We start from the raw sequence: 25,944 nt of genomic DNA, 5'->3' as shown, positions 1-25,944 counted from the left end.
CTTGTATTGGCTTGTACTGGTACTGAAGAACGGCGGAGAGGTGTTCACCTGAGGTCGATGTGTTTCAGGTGGCTCATGCTGAGCAGAGCACACACCTCCAAACACACCACTTGGTTCCCAGCCATGGACAACTTGTCCACTGCGCCCAGTCTCTCCAGCACAGCGGGTATATGATTGAAGTCGTTGAAGGATAGGCCGAGACTGCTGAGCTGGGACAGTCCGCCCAGCTCATTGGGTAGGGAGCTCAGGTGGTTTCCATCCAGAGACAGCGTTTGGAGGCTAAAGGACGGACGGGCAAGGGAACCGAAGGAAGAGGGATCAGAGAGGTTCAACTTCAAACAACAATACTTTAACTTGTGCTCAAAGAGGAAAAGAGATGTTGTAAACGGGCTCACACACGCACACAACGACAAAATGTGTCGACTGAGACTGAACTACTGTACTAGAATTAGTGTTGCATCTCAAAACATAACATTGCGGAGCGGTCACATGAGAGTCTACCAGCACACTAGTAATCGCAGTAAAAGACTTCTCCACTTGTTTAAAACGTGGTAAGACTACATACTTGAACTCATCGGACAGACTGTTTTACGTGGCCTGGTAAGTGCTGCTGTTTTGGTTAACAACATACAGCGGCTGGAAAAAGTCTACACACCCCTGTACAGATGCCTGTTTTTTTTTTTTTTTTTTTTTTTTAGATAAAAAACAAACGACTAAACAACTAAGATAATGTGGTAGCACGAGTGTGCACAACACTCATAACTGGGGTTGCGGCCGTGTTCACAATGAACCAATCGCATTCAAACTCACGTTAAATGGGAGTCAGTACACACCTGCTCCTATTTAAAGTGCCTCTGATTAACCCCCCAAAAATAAATTGAATCTTGAATCATTTCAATTGTGTTAGTTGAATAGGTTATAGGTCTATAAAGGTGGAAAGTTTTAAAACTATTCATCTTGGTATCATTTTTTTTTTGTTTTATTATCACAAAAACTGGGCATTTGAACAGGAGTGTGTTGACTTCTTATATCCACTGTAGTTTAAAATGGCTCACCAATTAACTCTTTAATGTCCATGTGTGAATAATAGCACTTATAAACCGAGATAATTAAAGTTACTACATCGTTTCATTATTTCAGGGAAAAATTGGGGTACAGTATCTATTAAAATATATCCTTTATAAATTAGATAGATTGATGGTATAAAAAAAAAAAAAAAAAAAAAAAAAAGACTAATAGTGCCATGGTGCTCTATACACGTGAGTGCGCCACCTTTGGAGGTTGCCGATCTGCACGGGTACGGTGTGGAGATTGTTGCAGGAGAGGCAGAGCTCAGTGAGGGTGAGGATCTCGCACACACATTCGGGGAAAACACCCAGACGGTTGTGAGACAAGTTCAAGCTCTTCAGCTGACAGAATCTAAAGACCAAGAGAGCAAAATGAACGATATTACATCGCAGTCTTGGTATACTGATTGTCACATGAACGTCACATGTCCCTTAACATGCTTCTGAGCCTTTAAGGGGGCTGCAGTGACGCGGTTAGTTGGCGTCCACTCCGTGTTTGACTGTTCGACCTGTTCAATAGACGGACGAAAGTGCATCCGTGAAAGTGCATTTTTTTCACCAATGTCTCTCGTAGAATGTCCGAGGGTTTCTGTACTGTAGCTCAATTCCAAGTATAAAGCTTATCCCCATAAATGGCAATTAAAGTGTAAGGAATCCCAGTATGCTATCATGTAGATTCAATAGGCTAGTTGGGAGGAAATGAGACATTTTTAGATGATTTATATACTGATAGCCTGTTCTGACAAACCCAATTTTCCATGAAAGACTTTCCTTGAGGCTCAACGCTTATTGAACTGATGAAATGAAATCTTTGCAGTGTTCTTCTGAAGTATAAGCACAATAATGACGTTCTAATGTCCGCAAAAGGGAGAAAAACGTATGTAAAGTAAAGCATGAAGTCCTTGTGTTTATGTCATTTTAGAGCTAAACCACCTTGTCGATGATATTTGGGTGAAGTTCTTACCTGGGGAGGTGGAGTAGACCTCCAGGCCCCAGCAAGTTCATGAAGTTGTGTCGCAGGTTGAGGTGGGTCACGTCTTGGCAGTAGAACAGATACTTGGGCACCGCCTCCAGACTGTAGCACGACAGGTCCACCAGGCTGACTGTCTGCGACACCACCTGACAAACACATACGCAGGCTCAAAAAAAAAAACAGCCAACTACATTAACATGGTAGCTAAAGCAGAAAGAAGAGTTTCACCAGGGAATCAGTAAGCTGCAGTAATATTCGCCATTCCTCGCAGAGGATAAATAATACATGCCTGGGAGTATTGTTATATTTCCTGTCTACATGTGTGGTTGCAGCATTTGTGTTCAAATATCCGTTGATTAAAGGGTTATGACTACCGCAACAGTGATGCTATTCGTTTGTATGTCTATGGCCTTTTGTTTTCTTTGTTAGCATCAAGCTAGCAGACGTTTGTGAGTTATGTGTGCGCAAGTAATACTCAGAGCAAAAATTGAAGTTTTGAAGACAAGTTATAAATACAAACCAATATAATTAGCTGTAAAAAAAAATAGAGATTTGTTTTTTTTCAAGTTTGTCTCAAATAACATTCGTAGCTCATCCACAGACCTGTGTTGTTACAGTCTCCCTTTCGGCGCTGGTCTGCACGAGTCTGAGGACAACGTCCCGCGTTAACCGCGAGGCTGCACGCTGCGCAGCGGGCCAGAAAATGGGCCGGCTGCTCACAGGAGCGTGACATCACATAACTCGATTTGGGAAGTGACAAAGACTAAACTGCTCATCTCCCACACAAACGCTCCGGCGCTCTCTCTTGAAAAGCAAATGCTTTTAAGACAAATGAGACTAATTAGGTGACGTGAGAGCGTAGCAATGGATTGACTGAGGGGAGAAAGAAAGAAAACATTGTGACTCTAAATAATTGAAGCGCTGTGATAGACGACACAGGCTACACAATGCACAATAGCTTCAATGAAAGATACACCCGCAAACATGGTCGTAGACAACCGCAGTGTATCCCGTTGGACCAGATTTACTAAAGTCTGACAATAATTTGGTGGCCGCATAATTCATAGTTCAATGGCTAATTTAGCCAGCTGATTTCGACCTGCACGCATCAACCAGACTCAGCTCAGTGACATTTATAGAAAATCTGTTTAAAACTTACATTACAGTATGCCGTAGCATACTGCATCGATTTCTACAATACTACACATTATAAAACCATACAGTAATAACATACTTTAAAAGAATGTAAAGTGTTAAACAGTTTGTGCAACATGATTTTCGTGCTTCAATGCCTATTGACGTAGTGCTGCTCCTTTTGGTGCGTGTGCCTTGGCCACCAGGGAGCAGTATAATACTTAATACAATAAATACATGAAGAAGACTGTCTCTTCTAAGATAACCAGAGTGACAGTCATTTTTCACAGAGGATAAAAAAGATGATGTGAGCATTGTTAGATTGTCTGCCTACACGTGTTGCTGCACCATTTATGGTTAAATATTCATTGCTTAAAGGGTTAGCACTACCGCTACAACGATGCTAGATTCAATAGCCAGTCGAAGGGGTTTTACATTGTGTGCTAGCCTTAAGCTAAGGGACTTTCGTAAGTTATAAGGATTGGTTAAATAGACAACATGAAATACTCTTTGTTTTATGTTTAGTTTTACAGCAAAGTTGTACTGGGAGTGGCAAAAGACATCTTGCAGCGAGCACATCTTTTTCTTGAAGAAGTGTAAACTTTCAGCAGCTTGTTGTGAAGTTCGCTACCATCAGGCCAAATTAATGTCAGAATGAGTTACACGCATTTCAATTTTTCAGCAAAATGATATTACACAATAAATGCCGTCGTCAAAAAGTGCATTGATTTAATCACCAGATTAACATTAAAAGCTCACCGAATATCTGCTACGCATTGTTGCAGAATTGAAATGTTTTTATTAAAAAAAAAAAAAAAATAGATATCCAAGATAGTAATGCTCACTTTTGATTGACACTGTCATAAAAAGTGAGAGGTGTCTAATATTTTGGTTGCTTTTTTTTTCACCCACCCGAGATGTCAAAGTATTCGAGACACCTGTGGGTACGACTCAGCGCAGTACACTTACCGGTTGTTTCTCTTAAATACAGTACAAGGTGGATTCATTAAGCCAATCCACCAAAAACCTTCATCCGCCATCACAACTCTCATGTACGGCCCGCGTACATCCAGAGCACTCTAAACCCGTACGGTAATCCATACGGCGATGTCAAGGAGAAAAGACACAGTGCACTTAGAGTGAATCTGCAACTAATTCTATCCCTTTTTTTGTTCTGTTGGCTTTCGCCTCTCGTGCCTTCCATCCTAAGAGGACACGCTCAGATTGTCTGCTCGGCGCCAGAAAGGAGCTGAGGCGCCTTTCACCTTCCACCATTCAAAGTGCCTCTGATTCACCCCAAATAAAGTTCAGGCGTTCAAGTAAGCTTTTCCTGATATATATATATATATATATATATATATATATATATATATATATACATATATATATATATATATTTTTTTTTTTCATTTCTAGCAGAGGCCTGAAGGTTTTGTGCTAACATTGACTGCAATTTTGAACTGTTCATAACTCTCTCCACCTTGTTTAAGGCCACAGTTTCAACTGGGAAAAAAAACAAAAACTGTATTGCAAAAACACACTTGTAATCGCCCAAACATGTGAGAAAATGTGTTATGCATGCATTTTTGCAACCCAAGTCCTAACATCTAGGGGGGCACACCTGGAACAAAGACAGGAGCAAAAATAATTCTAATAATAACAAAGTAATAACACATTGTATGATCATTTTGTTTGCCTACTTACTTTGGATGCCTGTCGATGCCATCGCTGGTAGTCAGCCAGTGTGTCAAAATTGACAAAGTACGTCTGCGCTTGCGATCCTGCAGAGCTGAACATCAGGCAGTGTTGTCTCCTCTTCACCTCCTCCACCTCAACACAAACATTAACAAAATATGAGAAACTCTCAGTATGATGCAGTGCAAGTCCATACCGCTCCGTCGCGTAATAATAAACACAATGTTACATTTTTATCCCTCTGACATTGTCCATTGGAACACTTTTTATACATCTCTTACATTAGATCGCTTTACATTGTGTCAGGTGTACCAAATGTTGAATTTATTTGCATGTCCTTTTTATTTATATAGCGCCAATACACAATAGAAGTTATATATAAAGGCACGTTAGAAATGACGCAGGCAGATAATTGTTGAAAACGTGCAGACTGAGAACTATGTAGTACTGAATTGTGGAGATATAGCGTTTTTCACCATTGGCATGACTAAAACGGGGCCCAGTGACGCACTTTGGATAGTTGTCTGGTGTGGCCGCTTTAGAGCACCTCGTTGTTGGCTGTAAGTGCACGCACGTCACATAGAGAAAGAAAGAAGACCGAGGTGCTGGGAATTCTTCTTCTTATTTTTTTAAAGGTCCAACTTGACAGCAAGAGTATTGACAGGGGCCACTTTAGAGTGCCTCGTTGTTGCGACGTGGAAAAGCCCAGCAATGACCAGGTGGGATATATTCCAGCCACCAAGCAACATTTCTCGGTTTAAGTACTGTGTATTTTTTAATTATAATTAATGGCATGTGCATTCAGCCCGCAGTTGCCTGAACTTGGACCCCTCACCTTGCCCCCCACCAGGGGCAGGATGTGCATCTTGCCGGTCAGGCTGTCTTTGACCGAGGCCACGATGAGACATGTTCCGCAGAGAACGACCTGCCGTTCGGCCCACTTGTGCAGCTGCGTCTTACCCTTGCGAACGCTGAACACGCCCTTCAGCAGGGTGCGCTCCTGCTGATCCGCGTTCACCGGTCGCTCTAGAGGAAGGAGAGATAAAGAGAGTGAGAGAGCACATACACACTGACCGTGTTAGCGCAGAGCCACAAACGTCTCTGATACACAGCTCGCCTCGCCTCCATCTACTGTGATAAATAACATCGGATAATTCACAGAACGAGAACAAAATCGCAGGTTTAGATTTAGTTTCATTGTCGTTACTTGGGTTCCAAAATTGTGTGCATTTTTTTAAGTTGGAAACTTCCCATGGGAATTTATGAGAGAAAAACAGATTAACCAGGAATTTACAAAACTGAAGCTTGGCGCATAATATGGAATTGAACTGTAGTTTCGGAAATTATAATTTAGCATAATCTTGGCGAAGAGTTTTGGGAGTTTCAAGCCGTCATTTTGTTTCTTTGTATTTGAGGATATAACTAAGCTTCAGATACGCTGCCATTCGAGTGAAGTGGGGGGGAAAAGGAGAAATTAAGGTGATGTAATACCCCCGTCCTGTATTTTGCATGGATGTCTGCTTATGACAAAACAAAATGTTCATATTTATGCTTGAATATGATACCTGTCCATTAAATTACTCTCAATTTAATTAATTCCCATTAATTCCCACAGAACTTTTCCCACTTGGAACGCTTTTCAAAATGCCGCAGTGTAACTTCCCATGGAAATTTCCAGAAACATTATGGTAATTTATCAGAAAATGTCCACATCTTTGCAACCCTCATCATTACGCGACACAAGTACAAGGCAACAAAACTCAGATTTCGTCCAGCCGGGAGGGCATAAGCAGTGTTTAAATTGCATATACAGAATGTAACGTGTCTAATCTTTATCTCAGTCTTAACTGATGTCCTACTTTTGTGTGACTTTATTTCGACTGAGAACAAAATATGTTGAACAAGACTGCTGAGAAATACAATACAAATGGCATCTTCAGTATGAATTCAAACGTTTGTGATGCGAAGGTTGATGCGCTGTGCAAAATGTACATGAAAAAAAAACCTTTTCGCACATTTGACTCTTTGTGCATTTAATCAAGTGTGCATCTGTGATTTTTTTTGTATTGCGGACAACTTCTCCTTCATCAGATTCAAAATATGAATTTTTAATGAACTATACATATTTTTTAAATCATTTTCCACAAAGGAAGAATGATTTGTTTTTTCAAAATTTGCATTTTGCCTATTAAGGACATAGTGACATTTACAGGCTACAGATTGTATTGGGGGACCTAATGTTGTGTTCATTGACATAATACGCACAAAAACAATGAAGTGAGAAAAAAACAAAACCAAAAAAAAAGACATGCGTTGGCCGGGAATCGAACCCGGGTCAACTGCTTGGAAGGCAGCTATGCTAACCACTATACCACCAACGCACGTTGCTTCAGTTAGGTTTTGTCCACTATACCACCAATGTACGTTGTTTTCGTTGTCAAATGATTACAGCCGATATACCATTTTTAAACATATATTTTCAATCATCGCATTGCTTGGCAGACGAGGGCCGTTTCGTTACTTTCGCCGTTGTTGATGACGTCCGTAATCTTTGGGCGGCATTTTTAAAAATTATTATTATTTTCCCTGCCGTTTTCAAAAAGCAGCATTTGTGCGGCGTGGGGATGAATACGAAACAACATTTGACCGATTTAAACTGATTACTCAACGCAATCCGGTTCAAATGTGGCGACTCAATGTACTTTTCGTATGGCGTCATCGACGTGTTACTTAACGCACTCCGTATCAAATGTGGCGAATCATCGTCCTTTTTAAATGACGTCATCAACGTGTGGATTCCAAACCATATCAAGGTTGCCATATAATTAAAACAGTAACCAGTTGTATTGAATGTTTTTGTACAAATATATATATATAATTTTTACTTTCACGCCCCTAGCATTAGAAGTTCCTCATGTTTGTATGTAAATGCAAAAATTTTGTTTTGTAAATTGTAATGGTTAAATCAAATTGGGGTTAAAGAATAATAATAATAAAAATCAAAGTTGCCATATCCTCTGAGGAAGATTCTTCTGGAACCCACAATCAGATGATAAAACATGGTTATGCCCTTTTCAGTTCTGCATTTCGATTAAAGTATGAGAACTTCAATTTGAAAATACTAGACAACTTTTAAACTTGCAATAACGCCATTTCTCGGTTCACTGACTTGGATGATAAATGCAACTTTAGTGGGATTCAGTCAGAGACATTTACTCTAGTAACATTTTTCCACAACTGCACACTAGTGGGACGACTTTGGCATACTAGTCGGACAATTACATGTTACTAGCGAGGCAAAAACTACTAGTGGGCATTTTGGTTGCACTAGTAGGGTCCAGGAGGCGACGTGTGCATGACACGCGCCTACTAGTTGGGTGTATTTGCGTTGCTAGTGAATTGTGGGGGGGGGCAATGAACTAGTACATGGACCTTCATCTGGGTGTCAAGGATATGGAATTAATGCTCAAACGGCTTTCGATAGTTTTCCTCTGAATGTCTTGTTTCATCCTTGTTTCCATCCACCTTCACGTTCCCTCGTCAAGGACGTCCAACTGTAAGGAAAGGCTGTCTTCGTTTGCCAGCAAAAGTGATTATGACTGAGCCAAAGAGCTTATGACAACAAACTGTCAAGCAGGCACATCTACAGCAGCGCCTCCCCCTTTACATCACAATGGAGCGCTCCACAATGGATAGACAGTTATTTTTTATTTATTACATTTGTTGTTTTGTTTTTAACATACTGATTATGATCCCTCAAAAGGAAATTCAACCAATTGTCAAGGCACCACTGTATATGCAAAAATTGTTTATATTTAAAATAAATCAACGAACCGATCGGTTCATGAGATGAATGACGACAAAAACGAATAAATGCATTTTAATTCACCAAACGGCTAAATTACTGTCGTGAATATTACAGCTTTTGTGCTAAAGCGCCCCATTTGATTTTTAAAACAGACAGACGAAACAAAAAATGTGTTAAAATTCACATGTAACATGCAGTAGTATGTAAAATACAGTCATACCTCGTTTATCGCAATAGGTGAAATCTGGGAAGTACGGAACACATTTTACATCACCAGACTATTATTCATCTTCCCCACATTCCTATTAACCTCTACCATAGTCTTCTAAACACTTTGTATACTCTTAAACATCTTTAAAACCGTTAAACATGCAGTAATCCAAAGTAGTGCTGTCCACTATGCATATTTTATTCCTTGTAATATGTGTTATAGGAAGGCTTTATTTGACCACAAAAACATTACATCATACACTGGCTTTCGATAGTGTATCCACATGTTGCCATTCATAGATGAGAATAATAGCTTTGGCCCAGATTTCACGTTAGAACTTTTATGAGTAAGTTGAGACAAGATAGCCTTTATTTCGTGATGTACACTTTTTGGGACATTTTTGTTTTTGGTGTGCTGTGCGATTTTCCTAATTTCAAACACATAGTGTTTGTGCCTTGGTTCAATAACGGTTAGGAAACATTGATTTAAACTCGAAAGCTACGTGCACATAGAATACGAGATACTCACGCCATGCTGGCTTCTTGCACATCAACACATCTGAAAATCATTAGGTGTCTTACACAACGTGTCCTAACAATAAAGATCCAACTTCCCTAAAACAAGTGTCGTTCTCTGAGGTTTGTGGTGTTATTAGTTGCTATGGAAATAGGCTTGTCGTCCAAATCAAAGTCCAGTCCGAGCTAGTAAACCTCCACCTCGCGCGCCGCGACTGCAAATAAAGTTGACTTCACGGGGGTTAAACGCCGGTGGATGTTGCGCAACGCTGTTTTCAAAGCGTATGCCGCGTCGGAGGAGAGAGCGGATTGACAGACGGGGCCCGGCAGACTAATTGTCACCCTGTGCGAAACGCCCTCCGAACCGCGGGGGAAGAGTGAAGAAAAGTGACACATCGGAGCGGACCGCGGCCTTCGCTCGGCGGGGGAGTCGTTGACACGTGACTCCGCGCGGCGAGCGGTGAGGCTCGGGCGAGGTTAAAACGCGATGTCCAATTATTACAAGGGGAAGTGGATGTATTAACCGCAACAGGGTGGAGGGCTACAACGCCATTAAACTTGATCTGACATAATGGGAAAACTGTGCTGCTTCATACCTCACCCTAAGTGTGAAATGCGGTTCATCATTCACGACCTCGAGATATATATATAAATATATATATATATATATATACATTTATTTTATTTTTTATTATAATTTTTGAAGGGGTCAACTATTATTATTTTTTGGGGTTCATGAAAGCGACTCGCCTGTGACGAGTACGTCAACAATGTCTACATAAAGCACACCGGCGGTAAGTTTGGATACATTTTGAAACCTTTCAAACAGTTTCAAGTTTTTCATACTTAAAAACGTTGTACTGTAGTGGGTAATTTGGTACTGTACAGTAATATGGGTGCATATGGCCACAACAACAAAAAAGTTTCAATGTACGGGATAATCGGCTGTATCGGCCGCCCCCATTTGCCTGTTTTATAGAGATTCCACATGTTATGTCCAAAGATGGTCAATTTCCTATTTTTCCCCCCACAGCGTCTGTTATTTTCACAAAATGTTCCACCAATCTAAACTGTTGAAAATAGCTTGAGAACAAATCTAATAACACTCTTGAACGCTCAACTGTGTGAGAAGTGTGGTATGACTACGCCTCTTCCCTCACTCTGCGGGAGCCTTGCGGTGTTATATCACCTCAAGATTGAAAATCTGGAAGTTTATTTTTTTTTTTTTTTATTTTTTTAATAGACAATAACAAGCGAGTGAAAATGATTAGGTTAGGAAAAAAAAAACATCAGAGTAAAATGGATCGCTATAATGCTTGGTTGCAGAAGGACGCGTTCAGCCACAGAAGTAAGTTGCTTGCGGATGAATATTCAAGCCTATTACACTCTCTAGTCAGCTCATCGTTTGTTGTTGTTTTTTTTTTTAAACTGCATCACGCATGGCTCTAGAGTCTAGACCTTTGAAATAGATTTTGGGAAGAGGAATTAACCACAGTCAACATCTTTGGTTGACATTGGGAACATTGAAAAAAGGGCCTTCATCAAAATGTTGGAAGCAAAGAATTGCCCAAAAGGTCTTAGTCCAATAAAGAATTAATATCCAGCTCAACTCTGATTGATTCATTCATCCATTAAAAGTAAGTCCCTAGACTTTTCTCCACATGGCGCACCAAAAAGTAGCAATATACAATTAAGTCCTTGTGAAGGACAACCGCAAATTCATCACCACTTTACAGAGTCTGCGCAATCACCTTGCCGAATACCGGTCCCATCTCCTGGAACCCCTGATCTACGTCTGCATGATATTTATACCACTCAAATCTTTTTTTAAAATCGCACAACGGTTTATTTCAAGGCAACTGACAAGCACATTAAAAGTCAGACTCAGAATAGCAAACGCCTCCGTTTGGCACTGAACTCAAAGAGTCGGTCGGGCCTGACAGCCACGTACGTGCCTCCTCTCGCTTCGACTCTGTTGCTCTTTAAAAACTAGTCCCAACTCGTGTAAAAACCCAATTCTGTAGACCATTTCATAATGTTCGGGAACAATAAGTGCCGGGATACTCCCGCTACCGCTAATCTGAACTGAAAACAATGATCCTATTGTGCATTTAATTCTGTGGAGAAACGTCGATACGTTGCAAGCAAGAGTGAGAACAGATTGAGGGCAAAGAAAAAGCTGCATCACAGAGACATCGCATTTGGAGGAGCTGTCAGGAAATGATGAGGATTCTGCTCTCACGCTGGGGGCCATTCGCTTTGTACCTCACTTTATTCACAGTCTCATTCATCCACTCACTGTACATCCGATCCGCTTCAATATGAAGTTGCATGTGCATCCGCCTTCTGCCCGGGAATATTTTTACATAGCGTGTTCATCCAGAGGCAGCACGATGGAGTAGCGGTTAGCATGTAATAAATATACACGGTTGCTCCATGTGTACAGTATAAAAATAGCAGTTATTTGAATGTTTACAATTATCGGAACATCTGTGCTAATTTCTGTTCAATTTTCGACTGCAATTACTGTAATATCTATGCTAACGTTTGTTAGCATTAAGCTATCGGACTTCTGTCAAACGAAATTATATGGCTCGGGTGAACATTTCGGTGTTTAACTTCACAATGTTTAATTCTTTTGTTTTATGATACGTCTGGTCTTGGTGCGTTAACGTAGCAGTTGTTTGAAGGTTTACAGTTACTGCAATATCTATGCTAACGTTTGTTAGCATTAAGCTATCGGACTTCTGTCAAACGAAATTATATGGCTCGGGTGAACATTTCGGTGTTTAACTTCACAATGTTTAATTCTTTTGTTTTATGATACGTCTGGTCTTGGTGCGTTAACGTAGCAGTTGTTTGAAGGTTTACAGTTACTGCAATATCTATGCTAACGTTTGTTAGCATTAAGCTATCGGACTTCTGTCAAACGAAATTATATGGCTCGGGTGAACATTTCGGTGTTTAACTTCACAATGTTTAATTCTTTTGTTTTATGATACGTCTGGTCTTGGTGCGTTAACGTAGCAGTTGTTTGAAGGTTTACAGTTACTGCAATATCTATGCTAACGTTTGTTAGCATTAAGCTATCGGACTTCTGTCAAACGAAATTATATGGCTCGGGTGAACATTTCGGTGTTTAACTTCACAATGTTTAATTCTTTTGTTTTATGATACGTCTGGTCTTGGTGCGTTAACGTAGCAGTTGTATGAAGGTTTATAGTTACTGCAATATCCATACTAATTTCTGTTAGCCTGTCTATAGTGTTTCACATTATGCGTTAGGATTAAGATAGTGGACTTGTTAGATGAAATTTTATGGTTTAGTTAAAAAATTTTGTTAGTTTCATCGTAAATTGGAACTGGGATTGACTGATAAACAGCTTAAAGCAAGCCCACTTTCCCTCTTAATTGGAGAACAGTGCGAATCCGAATCTTTCTTTCATTTCCTCAAAGTGACGACAGATGCTTTTAAACGAGACCTATGTGTTTTTAAATACATATTGCGTCTCATTTTATAACTGTATCCAATTTTATTGATTTTTTTTGTATTATTATTTTTCTGTAGCATTTTGAGATCACTGAACATACAGTAAGTGCAATACAAATACAATTGATCATTATCGTTATGTTATATGAAAGTCCATCCATGCACAAGTGGGTCAGAGTAATAATAACAAATAAGTACGCTCTGAGGTGTCAGAAATAGGTCCATCGTGCGACTTATTAAACACTGACGCTTTGATTGGGAGCCAAATCAATAACTTTATTTGCCGCTATCTCACCTCTCCCACATGACTCATTGCGGGACAGCGGCGGTGGGTCTCGACCGCGCGGGCCGAGCAGGCACGCAGCCCAAGCGGACCGGCGCCAGAGATGACAGCAGGCCGCGTCCCGGCTCCCTGCAGCTGCGTGGTCGGGGCTGACCCACACAGCCGCTGGCCCACGGGTCCCCTTGCGTTTGTTTTCACTCGCAGTGTTTTGATGAAGTCAGCATTAAGCCATCATTACTGTTTGTTGTCATCTCAACGGAGCATCCCAGCAGGAGCGCGCGGGGGAGGCTCAACATGATGTTTTTCATCAAATAAGACGGGAGGAAATAAGATTTATAAAAACAAAACAAAAAAAAATTAAAAAAAATCATTTATTAGACTAATGGTGATATGTCGAGCCATTATCCCCACAGGAGAGCCAGTCTTGTCACAGTCACAGTGGGGCCTTGCGATAAGTGACCTGACAATTCTACGATTCTTTTGCTTGGGCGTGCCAGCAAAAATTCAAGATACGATACCGTCAAAAAGAGCCTTTAAGCTGTTTAATGGCATTCTCAGTTGAAGTTTACACTCAAACCAAACATAAAACAAAGAGAACTACACGTGCATTTAAAACAACCACACAAATCTGCCTCCTGGTAGCTTAATGCTAACACGCAGTGCAAAAACGCAATGGGTGGGCTGATAAATAGCATCTATGCAGAGGTGATCTAGTGCTTTAAGGAATTAATATTTTAACACAAACAGTGCAGCAACACGTAGACAGACAATATAACAATACTCAGGTATATATGTTTTTCCCCTCGCTGCCAAAAACAACTAATATTACTTTCTCTGGACATTGAATCTATCGCAGCCTTCCAACTAAAATGGCAAAAACAAAATAACACACTACTGTAAACAATACAAGCCAAAACAAAGCAAACAATCTTTTTCTTTCATCCTCGGCGGAAAACAGATGTGACTGAAATATGATTTTTTTTTTTGGGTGGCTCACTTCCCCATTGCCAGACACAAGGGAGCGTACGGTGGCCCTAAAGGGACAAAAGCTACGCCCCGGCAAAAAGGCAGCCTACAAAAGATGAGGAACGACTAGTACACTAAACCTGAAGAAAAACACTGGCCACACCATTAGGCACACCTGCACATTTGAACAAGATCCAAGAGGAGAACATACGTGAACAAACAATTCTGCCTGCCAAGCGATAACAATTGAAGCGCGCCACGAGGGTGTGACTACACTCAACCTTCACTTGGCTCGCCTCGTCCCCTCCATCAGAAGAAGCGGGACCTCTATCATGCGCAAACAACGAAGACGGATGATGATGACGGCGAGGACGATGACGACGAAGATGATGGGCCCCCGGGGGTCAGTATACTCACCGCCGTAGAAGCGGATCAAGCAGCTGAGGTCCGAATTGGCAGCCTCTTGCTGCACTCGCACCGGGTCGACGTAGCCCATCGCGGCCAGATAGCCGTAAAGCATCTGGAGAGGACGCTCGGTGGGCTCCAGTCTCCTGCGGCGCGAAAGCAGGATGACAACAGGGAACATAAATACAAGCGACGCGAAAGGATGTTTTTTTGTGTGTGTGTGTATTATTAAGACAGTGGGTGAGCTCAATAGCTCCCAGTAAGCAGCGTCTTTATTTTCATTCTGTAATGCTTTTCATTAGGAATAGAACAATATTTGCACATGTGGAAAGTTGCCGCATAAAAAAACAACATTAAACATTCACCCCACTCCGGCAAAGCCCCACTGGTCAGCTAAGGATGGACAAAAACATGCGTAGGAAATGAAAAGTCAGAATCGTCTTCTTTTAAATTGAAATACCACTTTTATATTTATGTTTTGGAAGGAAATGCACACACATGTTGACATTACAGGGCATTACATTTAGGTAAAAATATACAACTGTAATAGTGTTGTTGCTGAAGATTTGTGTGAATTGTGGCCATAAAGTTCAACTTTTGTTTCATCGGACAAAAACCCATTTTCCCACTGGTTTTTGGGAGATTTTTGTTACGGGCCAATGAAACCAAAGTCTAACTCTTGGCCATAATTTAAAACGGTATCATCATGCTTTGCGACTGTTTTTTCTTCAGCTTGAAATGAGGCCTTAGAAAAATAACGGTGTTAGTATAAAACGTTCAGGCTTCTGCTGGAAAGCAAAAAAAAAATAAAAATTCTAAGATTCAATTGGCGCTAATCAGAGGCGCTTTAAATGGCAGCAGATGCTTGCTGACTCCCATTTAACATGAGTTTGAATGTGACTGGCTAATTCTGAACACAGTTCCAGATATGAGTGTGTGTGTACACTCGTGTAATTATTTCAGTTCTTTTTTTTTCCATTTTTTTTTTTTTACTTCCCCTCTCAAAAAGATTTTTTTCTTTAAATCTAATGAGTTTTAGGTCACCTTAATAATGGAAACCGTTTTTTTTACACAACAAAAACAAAACATTTCATCAATCAATATCCTAAACACAATCAATCACATTAATAAAGATCATGTTAAATGAATACCTCTGTGACACTGTATATCTTTGTAAAGGGAGAATTTATGGTACAGCAGGCGTACCTAATGTTGTGTCTAGTGATGCTCAACAAGCTCACTGGTTGGCGTGCAGCTTCAAATGAATTGACATTTTCCTGCAGCTTGAATTCCCCTACAAGAAAGTTTCTGGTGAAAGTGTGATTTATTTTTAATATGACATGCACGTGAAATTCAGTTAAAGAGTGAGATATGTCTGAACATTTTATAGCCCTCAGAAGTGACGCGAGGTCCTGCACTTGCAGCCTCTACATACAAAGTGAAGATGGACGAGGCTCCTGACCTCAATGTATTAGTCAGGCTGCTTTAATAGGCCACTTGTCCTAGTGTGCCCTCTCTGGGAGGAGGCGATTGAGAATTCTGGGAGTCTCCCTTTTGGAAAACGTTTTGGGCATGACCCGGTGGGAGGAAACCGGAGACTGGGCCGGGACAGCCCGCTTGGCGTTGCCTGTCATGTTTGCCCACAGGACACTTAGGGAAGCCCCCACAAATACAACAACGACCAGGATGGGTGGATGTCCTCTATTAATGGAGACCTCATTTTTTTATTTTGTTTTCACAATTTAAAACAGTTACCAGGTGACTTGATTAAAAAAAAAGAAACAAAGATTTTCAGCACGCTTAATATCCATTTGTAACACTCGGTTTTGTGGATCTCATGCAAATGAGCTACTGCTTTTAAAAATGTTTATTTAAAATAACCTTGTACTGTACTGTACTGGGTGTTTTAGGCTACAAAAAAAAACTACAAAACAATAATTTTGTATTGTACAGTAATATGGATGCATATGGCCTAAAAATAAAGTACTTCAATGTAACGGACAATCAGCTATAACGCACAACCCCCCCATTAGTCCGCGATATTGAGGTTCCACTGTACCGATTTTTGGGATATCTTATATTTTGCAAAAAAAGATGATATATTTTAATACAAGTGCCATCAAACCCCTATGTTTTGCTGTAAAAAAATTATATATGTTGCGATAAAACGCAATGGAGTATTTTGAAATGCGATATATTGTAATTTAATATGCTATATTTTGAGTGTAATTTTTGGGCATAAAAATGCACCGTTTTCCAAAGCAGGTGGAGAGTTTGTGTTAAGGAATATTGTTTTCATGAGGAATATAAGCGTTTTTAGGAAACCCCAAAAGATTTTACTTTACATTATTATTATTTATTTATTTATTTTACAATTATACTGCATTACTTTTTGCAGATTTGGAAACCAGTTCCGCAGAGGAAGCACTACGGAGAGCCGAGGTCAAAAATAAACCGTAAATTCTGAATCGCAGCAGGAATACAACCGACATCAAATTTCCGCAATATCCTGGTTTTAAATCTTGGAGATTTCTGTTATTAATATTAAATGGATCAGGTCTTACTGGCAGGCAGAGAGGCAATTTAAGTGCATCAGCGCAGGACTATAAAGTGGAGTCACTCGGCCAATCTGAAACGAGCCCGGAGTGGAATAGCATCCCTCAACGGTCTCAAAGATAAATGTTTGTTTACCTGACCAGATCGCCGTGCAGTTGGACAAAAAGGCCCTGCCCGTCCCTCTGGGCGCACATCTCCTCCACTGTGGTGCTGGTGGAGCAGAGCACCAGCTGCAGGTCAGGCTGAGGAGTGGAGGAGGCCTGGGGTCCGGAGGTAGTTAGCTGGGGGTCCACCGTGCCCCCGTACAGACACACGCAGCCCCGCTGGGTGTTGCTCTTCAGCCATTCGCGTTCCCGGGATCCGAACCTGCTCTTTCTCGTCATGCACCCGCGACTCCCCACTCGCTTCATGTTGCGCTACGGACACACGCCCAAAAGTCACGTTAAAACCTCAATTCTTTATTGGGACGGGTATCATCAAAGTTTCATTCATTCCGTCAATCATCTTTCCCCATTGAAATGAATGGAAATGCCATTAATCCTGTATGTTGCTGACTTGTGAGCCGTATTAAAAGTATGTGAATATACCTCAAGCTCTACTTGAATGGACAGCCCAAAACATCCTCACCCGAGCAGCGCAATCTATGACACCACCATGTTTTTCCTCTTTTTGTTCTTTTTTTTCTCAACACATTATCGCGATCCATTGTTGTTGCTGTCGCCATGGTAATGTGTGTATCCGGTCACGGTGACTGGTGAGACGTTTTGTGCTCCCGCCTCCCCGACAGGGTTCGAGTTGATAAAAGATAAAAGCCCAGTGATCGTAAAAGACGGGATATGGTGGTATCGTAATAAATGTTGTGCAATGTCGACCGAGATACGGCAAGATTTTATGGCAGTATTCTAACATGGTGTCATCGTAAAAGACCAAATTTGTCTTGTCGTCCTTCATCTTAATTTAAATCACATCTCCGTACTAAAACGTCAGCCTTTTTTTTTTTTTTTGGAGTAGAGCTGAACAGTGACTGCGCACAAGCGCTCGTAAACATCCAAAAATCAACACGCTGCTCTCTGCGCTTGTCAAGGATGCACCTTGACCTCTCCTGGGCACAATATTCGCGGACAAGGCCGTCAAAGTACAAGTCACATGATTGGCGTGCTGACCTGCACGGCTGATATTTGTACTGTTCGCCGATCGTCCCAACACGTTGCGATATTCAGCCGGTCAGACAAATAAGGTGTCCGCATACACACATAGACCTTCAATAAAAGTGTTGTCTATAGCGCTCGTCCTCATTAGGCCACATTTGCACTTTGTTCCCGGCAGCCATGGCAGTCCCGTTTGCCCAAAACAACACGCCGCGGTGATTTTGGCTGTACACTACATTCTATTATCCTATTAAAGGTAAAAACAGATTTAAATATTCCAAAATAATAATTCAATATATTTTTGACTTCTTTACTTGAGTGATAAATTGATGGAAAATGTAATGTGATGAAATAGTTCCTCAATGTTCCTCACGCGCTGACTAAGTGATGTCATTCATTGGATGATGTCACTGGCCAAATCATTAGGTACACCTTATCAATACAATGAGAGTTTAAAAAAATGGACAGTAAGTACAGTAAAGTGCAGCTATGATTGGCACTCTAATAAAGTAGTAACGCAAATCTGTTTATTGTCGTGGTTGTGTGCACAGCACTGCATCACAATGTATACGGTGTCCCTAATATTTTGGCCACCTTACTCCTGCCACTATTCTGAACATGAACGCTAAATTAAAACCTCTCTTACTGTGCCCGTGAAAACTGAACATTATTATTATTAATTTTATTTTGGGGAGGGGGGGACGGGGGGGGGGGGGCATGTGCCACCAATGGCAATGGAGGTGTTCCTAATAAAGTGGCCTCTGCGTGTCTATCCCGCCTTGAAATCAGACGCGAGATGCTTGTGCACGATGCCTCGCGGGGGGGGGGGATAACATCCACAAATCAATCCTTATAAACATTATCATTATTATCCTCATCGTGGGCTGGGATGCGAGCGCGTTGCATAATGTTACGAGTCTCCCCATGCACTTTGCCCTGTCAAGAAGAAGCCTTGAAACGGATGACATCTTTTAACAGTCACCAAGTGCTCAACCAAAAAGAGAAGGGGGGGGGGGGAGGGGGGGCATAGTTGCAAAATATCACCTGCCTTTAGCACTCGTATCCCGGCTGCGGCGGCTGAAGCTCCGGTGCGGCTCCCGCGACCTCCGACGTGGATGGGTCCGGCGCGGTGGAGCACCGCGTCCGGCTGCCTGTCGATGCAAGCCCCGCTGTCGTCTCTCTTGGCGGCGGCGGCGGCGGCGGCGGCGGCGGGCTGGTCCTCCATCGCCATGGGCGGCTCGCTATCCGCGGAGACCGCCAAAGAGTTCGAGTGGCGCGGCGCTGTCGCGGGCAGGAGGCGTCTGGCGGCGAATTCCCGCGGGGAGGCGCACACGGAGCAGGAGCGCCATAGCCAACGAGCCTCCCGGAGTCGACAGCTGCCTGACTTGGCCGCCTGCCTGCGGGAGGGCCTCCGCTGACGGATCAATAAACATGACAGGGGGGCGGGCCCTGGCTGCCTATTATTCAGCGGTCACCGCCCCTTTCGGAGCCAAACGACACACCGCCAAACCTATGCAGAGCCTTTCGACACAATTTAGTCGTGTGCCCCCCCCCCCAACAACCACCACCACCACCACCCCTACAAGTGCCCTTTTTAGCCTGCAAGTATCCAATTAAACATTAGGTTACTAGTTAACTATACTTTGCTCCTCCAGTAACATGTACCTGCCTTGGAGAAAGTTGACGAGCTTCATTTTGAGAGAAAAGTAGTGCTCTGCCACCATCTCGGTGCCACTGAACTATGTTGAAGTGAGTTGAGGAACTTTATTTAGAGGAAAAAGTAGTGCTTTGCCACCATCTTTGTTGCAGCTTGGTGCTAAGGGACTACGTTGAAGTCAGTTGAAGAGCTTCATTTAGACAAACGTAGTGTTTTGCCATCATCTTGTGGCATCCCGTTGCCAAGGAACCATGTTGCAGTAAGTTGAGCTTCATTTAGATAAAAAAAAAAAAAAAAAAAAACGGTGCTTTGTTGCCATTTTGGTGCAAAGGAAAGATGTTGAAGTGAGTTGAGGAGCTTTATTGATATGGAAAAAAAATAATTGTGCTTTACCACCATCTTGCGGCATCTCGGAGCCAAGGAACGATTTTAAAACAGCCATTTCATCCTTGGATGAGGACAACGTCTCGGTGGGACTTTATGCAGGAGAGACATGGACATTACCCACTAATATTACACGTAAACTGGGACTGCTTTGGAATCAAATTTTTGGGTACCACCAGGATCATTTCGTGTCAAACAGTGGGATTCGCTTCCTTGTATCCCCTCGTGAACATCAACAGCAAGCACTGATGAAACTAACAAACTCGAGGGCCGAGGGCCAGATGCGGCCCGCCACATCATCTAATGTGGCCCGCAGAAGCAAATCGTGTGCAACTTGGCTGTTTTCTGCTCAAATCTGTACCAAAATGTAAAATTGTCATATGTAATAAATGTTAAAATATGGGAAGGCTTTTTTTCTTACCAAACCCCCTTTTTAAAAGGAACTTAACAACCTATCTTTGACATCTGTTAATTTGTTGTCTATATGCAATAATCCATTTATATGGTTTCAAAGTTCGTAATGGCACTCTGAGGAAAACCGTAACTTCAAAGTGACCCGCGACAAAAAAAATTTCGACACCCATGTTCTAGAACTCTCTAGAATTCCTCGGTAATATTCAAATATCGACTTAGGAATTCTACTCTCCCCCTGCCTCACCGTATGACGAAAGTATTTTAGCCTGTTTTACTGCCACTTCTCCTACAGTCAACTTTGTGTTTTATCAAATTCCGTTATTTTGATACCGCTATTTAAATCATTTCCACAAGGTGCATTAATACCGCATGACATCGTCAAGAAAAACAAATATAGCTCGATTTAGTGTTTTCACTTTTTATTTGCTTACCATTTTCTGTAAACCAAATGACAATACACAGCATAAATTGAAAATATCCCATTTACTAGTTTACAATTTGTCATCTTTAATCATGTGTCGTACTTTCAGTATGACAGTCGCACTCACCTTCAAGCCGCGGACTATAGGGTTCAGTTCAACCCGTCAAACTTGATTTGGGTGGGGGAGGGGGATAAATGCTCTTACCGCCAAATAAGAAAAGTTCTGATTTTGTTATAGTTAGGTCGAGCCCAGGGGCACAAATAAGAATTCAATGAATACGCAACACATACGCACATTACCAAAAATTAAAGTGAGGGGGCACTTCATTCATCACCATCTTTAATCCTGATTGTGATAGCTTTCTGAACAAGGTCCTATTGTACACACGAGGACCCTCATGACATGGTTGAAACAGATTCATAAGTTCGTTGTATTACCCCCGCTCCCCCCAAAAACAAAACAAAACAGCAAAAACTTGTGGGTTGAGTAGAAATGGCATTATTTACACCGTCTTTCACATGCAGCTTACAAGCTGAAAATTTGCAGCCAAAAATCATGTAAATAAAGACATTGGACACACCATCACACTGTCACGCACAGTTTCAAAGTCAGCGGCGATACTTTTCTTCCTTCGAGTGTCTGAAACAATTTTGTTGGGTTCATGTCACCATTTGTACACGTGACCTTGCATGGATTATCATCACTTTTATTTATATAAAAAAAAAAAAAAAAAAAAAAAAAAAGAACAAGACAAAGGCTATGCACTGGTCGGGGAGGAAAATAGAAAGACAAGAGGGGAAAAACAAATAAAAATAAAGTGGACTAACTGAACTGCGCTCCTCCAAGTTTTTTAGGTTTGTTTTTTTGTTTTTGTTTTTTGCACAGCTCCACCTTGTGGCTATCGGCATGTAAAGTGCTCTTTAACACGCACAACTGAGCTCATTCAGTCGAGATTCATGGAAAGCAGCTTGAGTATTTATTCCATATCTTTTATACCCATTAAGGTCCATGCACTAGTATGGTTTTTGTCCTCACTAGTGGGTTAAAATTTTCCTACTACTTAATGACGTCTGTCCAACAGTAAGATAACTTTGGCATACTAGTAGACCTATGTTGCTGCTAGTATTATGAGCAAAAGTGCTAGATATTAACTACTTGAATTTTATAATGCCCTTAGTACAACTAGTAGCACATTTTTTTTCTTATTGGTGAGGGCAAAGGGCATACTAGTAAATTGACTTTAAAACAGATAACGGATAAATGTTGAAATGGCTTTCCGTAGATTTTGACATGGATCAAAAGGGACAAGAGGACGAACTTAATCATTTTTAGCGGCGTAGGGCCTAATATGAACTTGGGCTATATTTTGGGTTACTTTTACAGTAAAGGTGTCAGGAAAGTATTGCATTAAACAAAAAGTTTCAGCTTACGAGGAAGGACATTTTTTAAATAATGGGAGAGACATAAGGGCAAAAGGAAGGCAAGACAGGAGCCAAAATGGGGGGCGCATTGTGGGAGCTTACTCGTGCAGCGTTGCGGTTTCTCAGTAGTACAATTCAGCATTCACACGCTAAAAACCAAATCCCTGACGACAAGCCTCCGCAGCGATCTTCGTAAAAAGACGACATATCCACACCCATGAGAAAAGTATGAATCCTAGTAAATCAAACGCATCAGTTTAAGAATATTTTGTACATATATGCATACAATTAGATGTCTTAGCTAATCGTTTTAAGTCTTCATGTGGGTTTTTATTTAAGTGGATCAGCCTTTGTTTTACAATTATATACAATGTACAAGTTGCAGATCAAAGTATATCTTTTACAATGGATGAGTGGTGATACAGGGAAGCCTGATGCCGACTACGGTTGACTATTTAGACAATATACATAGTGAAGAACTCGTTTAGAAAATGGTATCTAAAAAAAGGATGAAAGATAGTACAAGAGAAAAAAATTTGTAAAAGCCCCTCAATATGTACAGAAAACAGCTAATACAGCATTTGTCAACAGAAAAAAAAAAAACAAAAAAAAAAGTGATTTATTTTTTCCCCCCCCCCTTCATATACACATCATAGCTGAAAAATATTTCCAAAGGTAATAGTCACTCTGATTTTGGTCACAGGAGTTAAGATAGTGAAGCAAAGTGATTGAATATCAAAGCATCGTGGGGCCGCTAAGGTTGCTTCATCGTTAACTTAAAGCTGCTGTCAGCTTCTTCCATGCAGCTGTGCTCCCCTCGGTTGCGATCGGGGGAATAAAAGCAGGCCAGCCACTCAAGCGAGTTAGTAGAAAGAGAGAACATTGTGAGGTATCAACGGTAGCCCCCCACCCCCCCGCCAGAGAAGATCAAACACACGACTGAAAAGTTCCACGACCTCACTCATTAATCGATAAATCCACATCTGACGACAGGGACGGAAAGTGGATATTTATGAGATTTTGCGACAACGCATGATGTCATCCTATGAAAAAGGTGACATCTATTAGCTGCCTTTTCTTTCCCCAAGATTTGCTTCAGTTGGGGCCTTGTAGGCAAAAAAAAATAAAATAAAAAAATAAAAAAACCTCAGCAACATTATTACCATTTGTGGGGACAATCAGGATCATGTCGCGAGAATTTGTATGATTGTGAAGATCCGGCAAAGTCCTAACAACTCACACCACAGTGAAAAATACACACGCTTTAAATAAATTGAAAGATGATATACCATTTTAAATCCGCCACAATCACTTCCCTCACTTTTAAGCACTCGAGCAGGCGAACAACAGCTCGTAGCAATCTTTTCTCTTAAGTCAGAAAGGCACGTCACTTAGATATCAGGCATAAATAATCAAGTCGATTTACTGCAGAAATCAAACATTTTCACAGAAATAGTGCCAATGTGATGACCGTCTCATCAATGGAGTACAAATAAGGAGATGGGGGAGAACAGCATTCAGTGCATGTAACTACATTCATAACAGGCTTCATTTACAGAAGTTTGTGCGAGGTGAGAAGCTCAACAGAGTAAACAAACGTGACTCATTGACGAGCTTACAGTTTACTGCATTAGAGCCACACGGGGTGGGGGGGGGAACAAATGAGAAAATCTGATTTACACATCCAGATGATGACCTTAATCTCAGAATTTAGTAGTATACTTGAAGAGCAATATGTTTTTCACATGGCCCAGATAATCTACGTTGTAAGGAAAGATGCAGGTAGAAGTTTGTATAATTTCGCTGTCGGGCGGAAACCTCGTGCGTCCAAATATGGTCAATGTCATATTTTTGTACTTCTGGTCTGTCCGCACATCCTCTGCTATTATTATGCATTATTAATCAATGCAAAGTGTTGAAAATATCTTAAGAACAAATGTATTAATTTTCGTGGATACTTGAACTTGTCTGAGAAGTGTCTTTTCCTCACTCCGCGGGAGCTGTGCAGTATTATGTTGCCTCCAGGATTAAAAGTCAAGATTTTTTTTTATTTTATTTTTTTTAAAACAATACCGAGATATGTTTGCAGACAGATAATTTCCGTCAATTACCCTGTTTAAATCAGCTCAAATTGTCTTGTTCTGGGGGGGTTTGACTTTTGATGTGTATAGCTAGCTGGTGGTGACGTGTCTGTACCATTTTAAACAGTGAGAGCATAATAAATTAGTATTATTTTTTTTTTAGCAAATTAAATTAGCTGTTGAACATAATTTTAAGGTGATGCGTCAATGCACACAGTATATGGTAGGAATATAAAGTTTAATACCAACTTGCTCGTTATTTGGAAACTCAAGCGCTTTTTATTTATTTCCGGAAAATCTGATTTTGGAGACGCGAGGATTCCGCCCAACAGCTACGAAATGCAACAACAACTGAGATGGATTTCAGGCCTGAATTAGATGCAAATTCTGCTTGAGATGATCACAAGGATGCTGAATTTTAGCCCATGTATGACTGTGATGCTTATCGAATCAAATGAACATAATGAGGAAGGTCACCAAAGTGAATTATAGGAGGATTGCATTATTAGGACTTCAGAGCAATCATAAGTATTCGTTTTATCAAAGTGTGTTCATGTTATATTTACTACAGTGTTCATGTTAGAGTGGGGCGGGGGGGGGGGGGTTGGAAAAGAAACTTGCATGACTAACAAAAGACATGATGACACCAGTAAATAAAGAAAAGAGAAAGTTCACTGATGGGTAACCCCACTTATCAAACAGCTCTTCATCTGTACTGGTTTTTCCTTCGTTAGAGACGCTCTGCTGCGCATTTAGTGATGTCACTGAGGGGGAGTCCATTGGAAGAAGAGGGGGGGGGGCAAGGTGAAAGAAAAATAATTTTCATAGTCCCCCGTTCGAGGGGCCTTTACGAGCAAAATAAGCAACTCATCACTGCCACGACTGAGGGGGGAAGTTATTGACCTCGGCCAGGTCTTGCACAGGCGAGCCTTTGTGGTTGTACGTCAGCTTGATCCTCATTCGCAGCTGTTGCTGAAAGTGGAACATTGGTTTTTCGTGAGGATTGCAAATATGGTGGATATATAAAGTCTACACACCCCTGTTCAAATGCCAGGTTTTTGTGATGTAGAAAAAGGAGACCAAGATAAAGCATTTGAAAACTTTTTTCCGACATTAATGTGACCTATAACCTGTATAACTAAAAAAAAAAAAAAAAAAATCTTTTAGAAAAGGTAAGTAAAAATAACTGAAATAATATGGTTGTGATGGCTGTTTTTCTTCAGCTGGAACTGCAGTCTTAGTCAAGATGGAGGAAATTAGAACAGTTCCAAACAGCAGTTAGTGTTAGCACAAAACCTTCAAAAAGAATTGTAA

The 25,944-nt window shown here is 41.1% G+C and overlaps 2 protein-coding genes and 1 non-coding gene across 4 annotated transcripts in view; all 3 read right to left on the bottom strand.

Annotated features, from left to right (window-relative positions):
- The window catches only part of phlpp2 (PH domain and leucine rich repeat protein phosphatase 2), a 35,111-nt gene extending 15,428 nt beyond the window's left edge, over positions 1–19,683 (bottom strand). The window contains exons 1-8 of the mRNA XM_061670658.1: positions 19,300–19,683; positions 17,239–17,519; positions 14,560–14,693; positions 5,705–5,895; positions 4,879–5,004; positions 2,032–2,186; positions 1,273–1,419; positions 49–279 (exon numbers count right to left, since the gene is read on the bottom strand). Of these exons, the coding sequence (XP_061526642.1) occupies positions 49–279; positions 1,273–1,419; positions 2,032–2,186; positions 4,879–5,004; positions 5,705–5,895; positions 14,560–14,693; positions 17,239–17,519; positions 19,300–19,482 (1,448 nt within the window). The 5' untranslated portion in view covers positions 19,483–19,683. The remainder of the gene's footprint in view (positions 1–48; positions 280–1,272; positions 1,420–2,031; positions 2,187–4,878; positions 5,005–5,704; positions 5,896–14,559; positions 14,694–17,238; positions 17,520–19,299) is intronic.
- Positions 7,179–7,250, bottom strand: trnag-ucc (transfer RNA glycine (anticodon UCC)). The gene has a single exon. It is a non-coding gene; the product is annotated as a tRNA-Gly (tRNA).
- Positions 19,684–21,450: 1,767 nt separating the features above from the next.
- Positions 21,451–25,944, bottom strand: part of ap1g1 (adaptor related protein complex 1 subunit gamma 1) — a 32,225-nt gene continuing 27,731 nt past the window's right edge. For both annotated transcript variants that reach the window (XM_061670653.1, XM_061670652.1), the window contains one exon: positions 21,451–25,602. In XM_061670653.1, coding sequence (XP_061526637.1) covers positions 25,501–25,602 — 102 coding nt within the window. In that variant the 3' untranslated portion in view covers positions 21,451–25,500. The remainder of the gene's footprint in view (positions 25,603–25,944) is intronic.

This window comes from Phycodurus eques, chromosome 2 (genome assembly GCF_024500275.1).
Source record: "Phycodurus eques isolate BA_2022a chromosome 2, UOR_Pequ_1.1, whole genome shotgun sequence".
NCBI lineage: Eukaryota > Metazoa > Chordata > Actinopteri > Syngnathiformes > Syngnathidae > Phycodurus > Phycodurus eques.
This window is presented reverse-complemented; position numbering and strand designations above follow the sequence as displayed.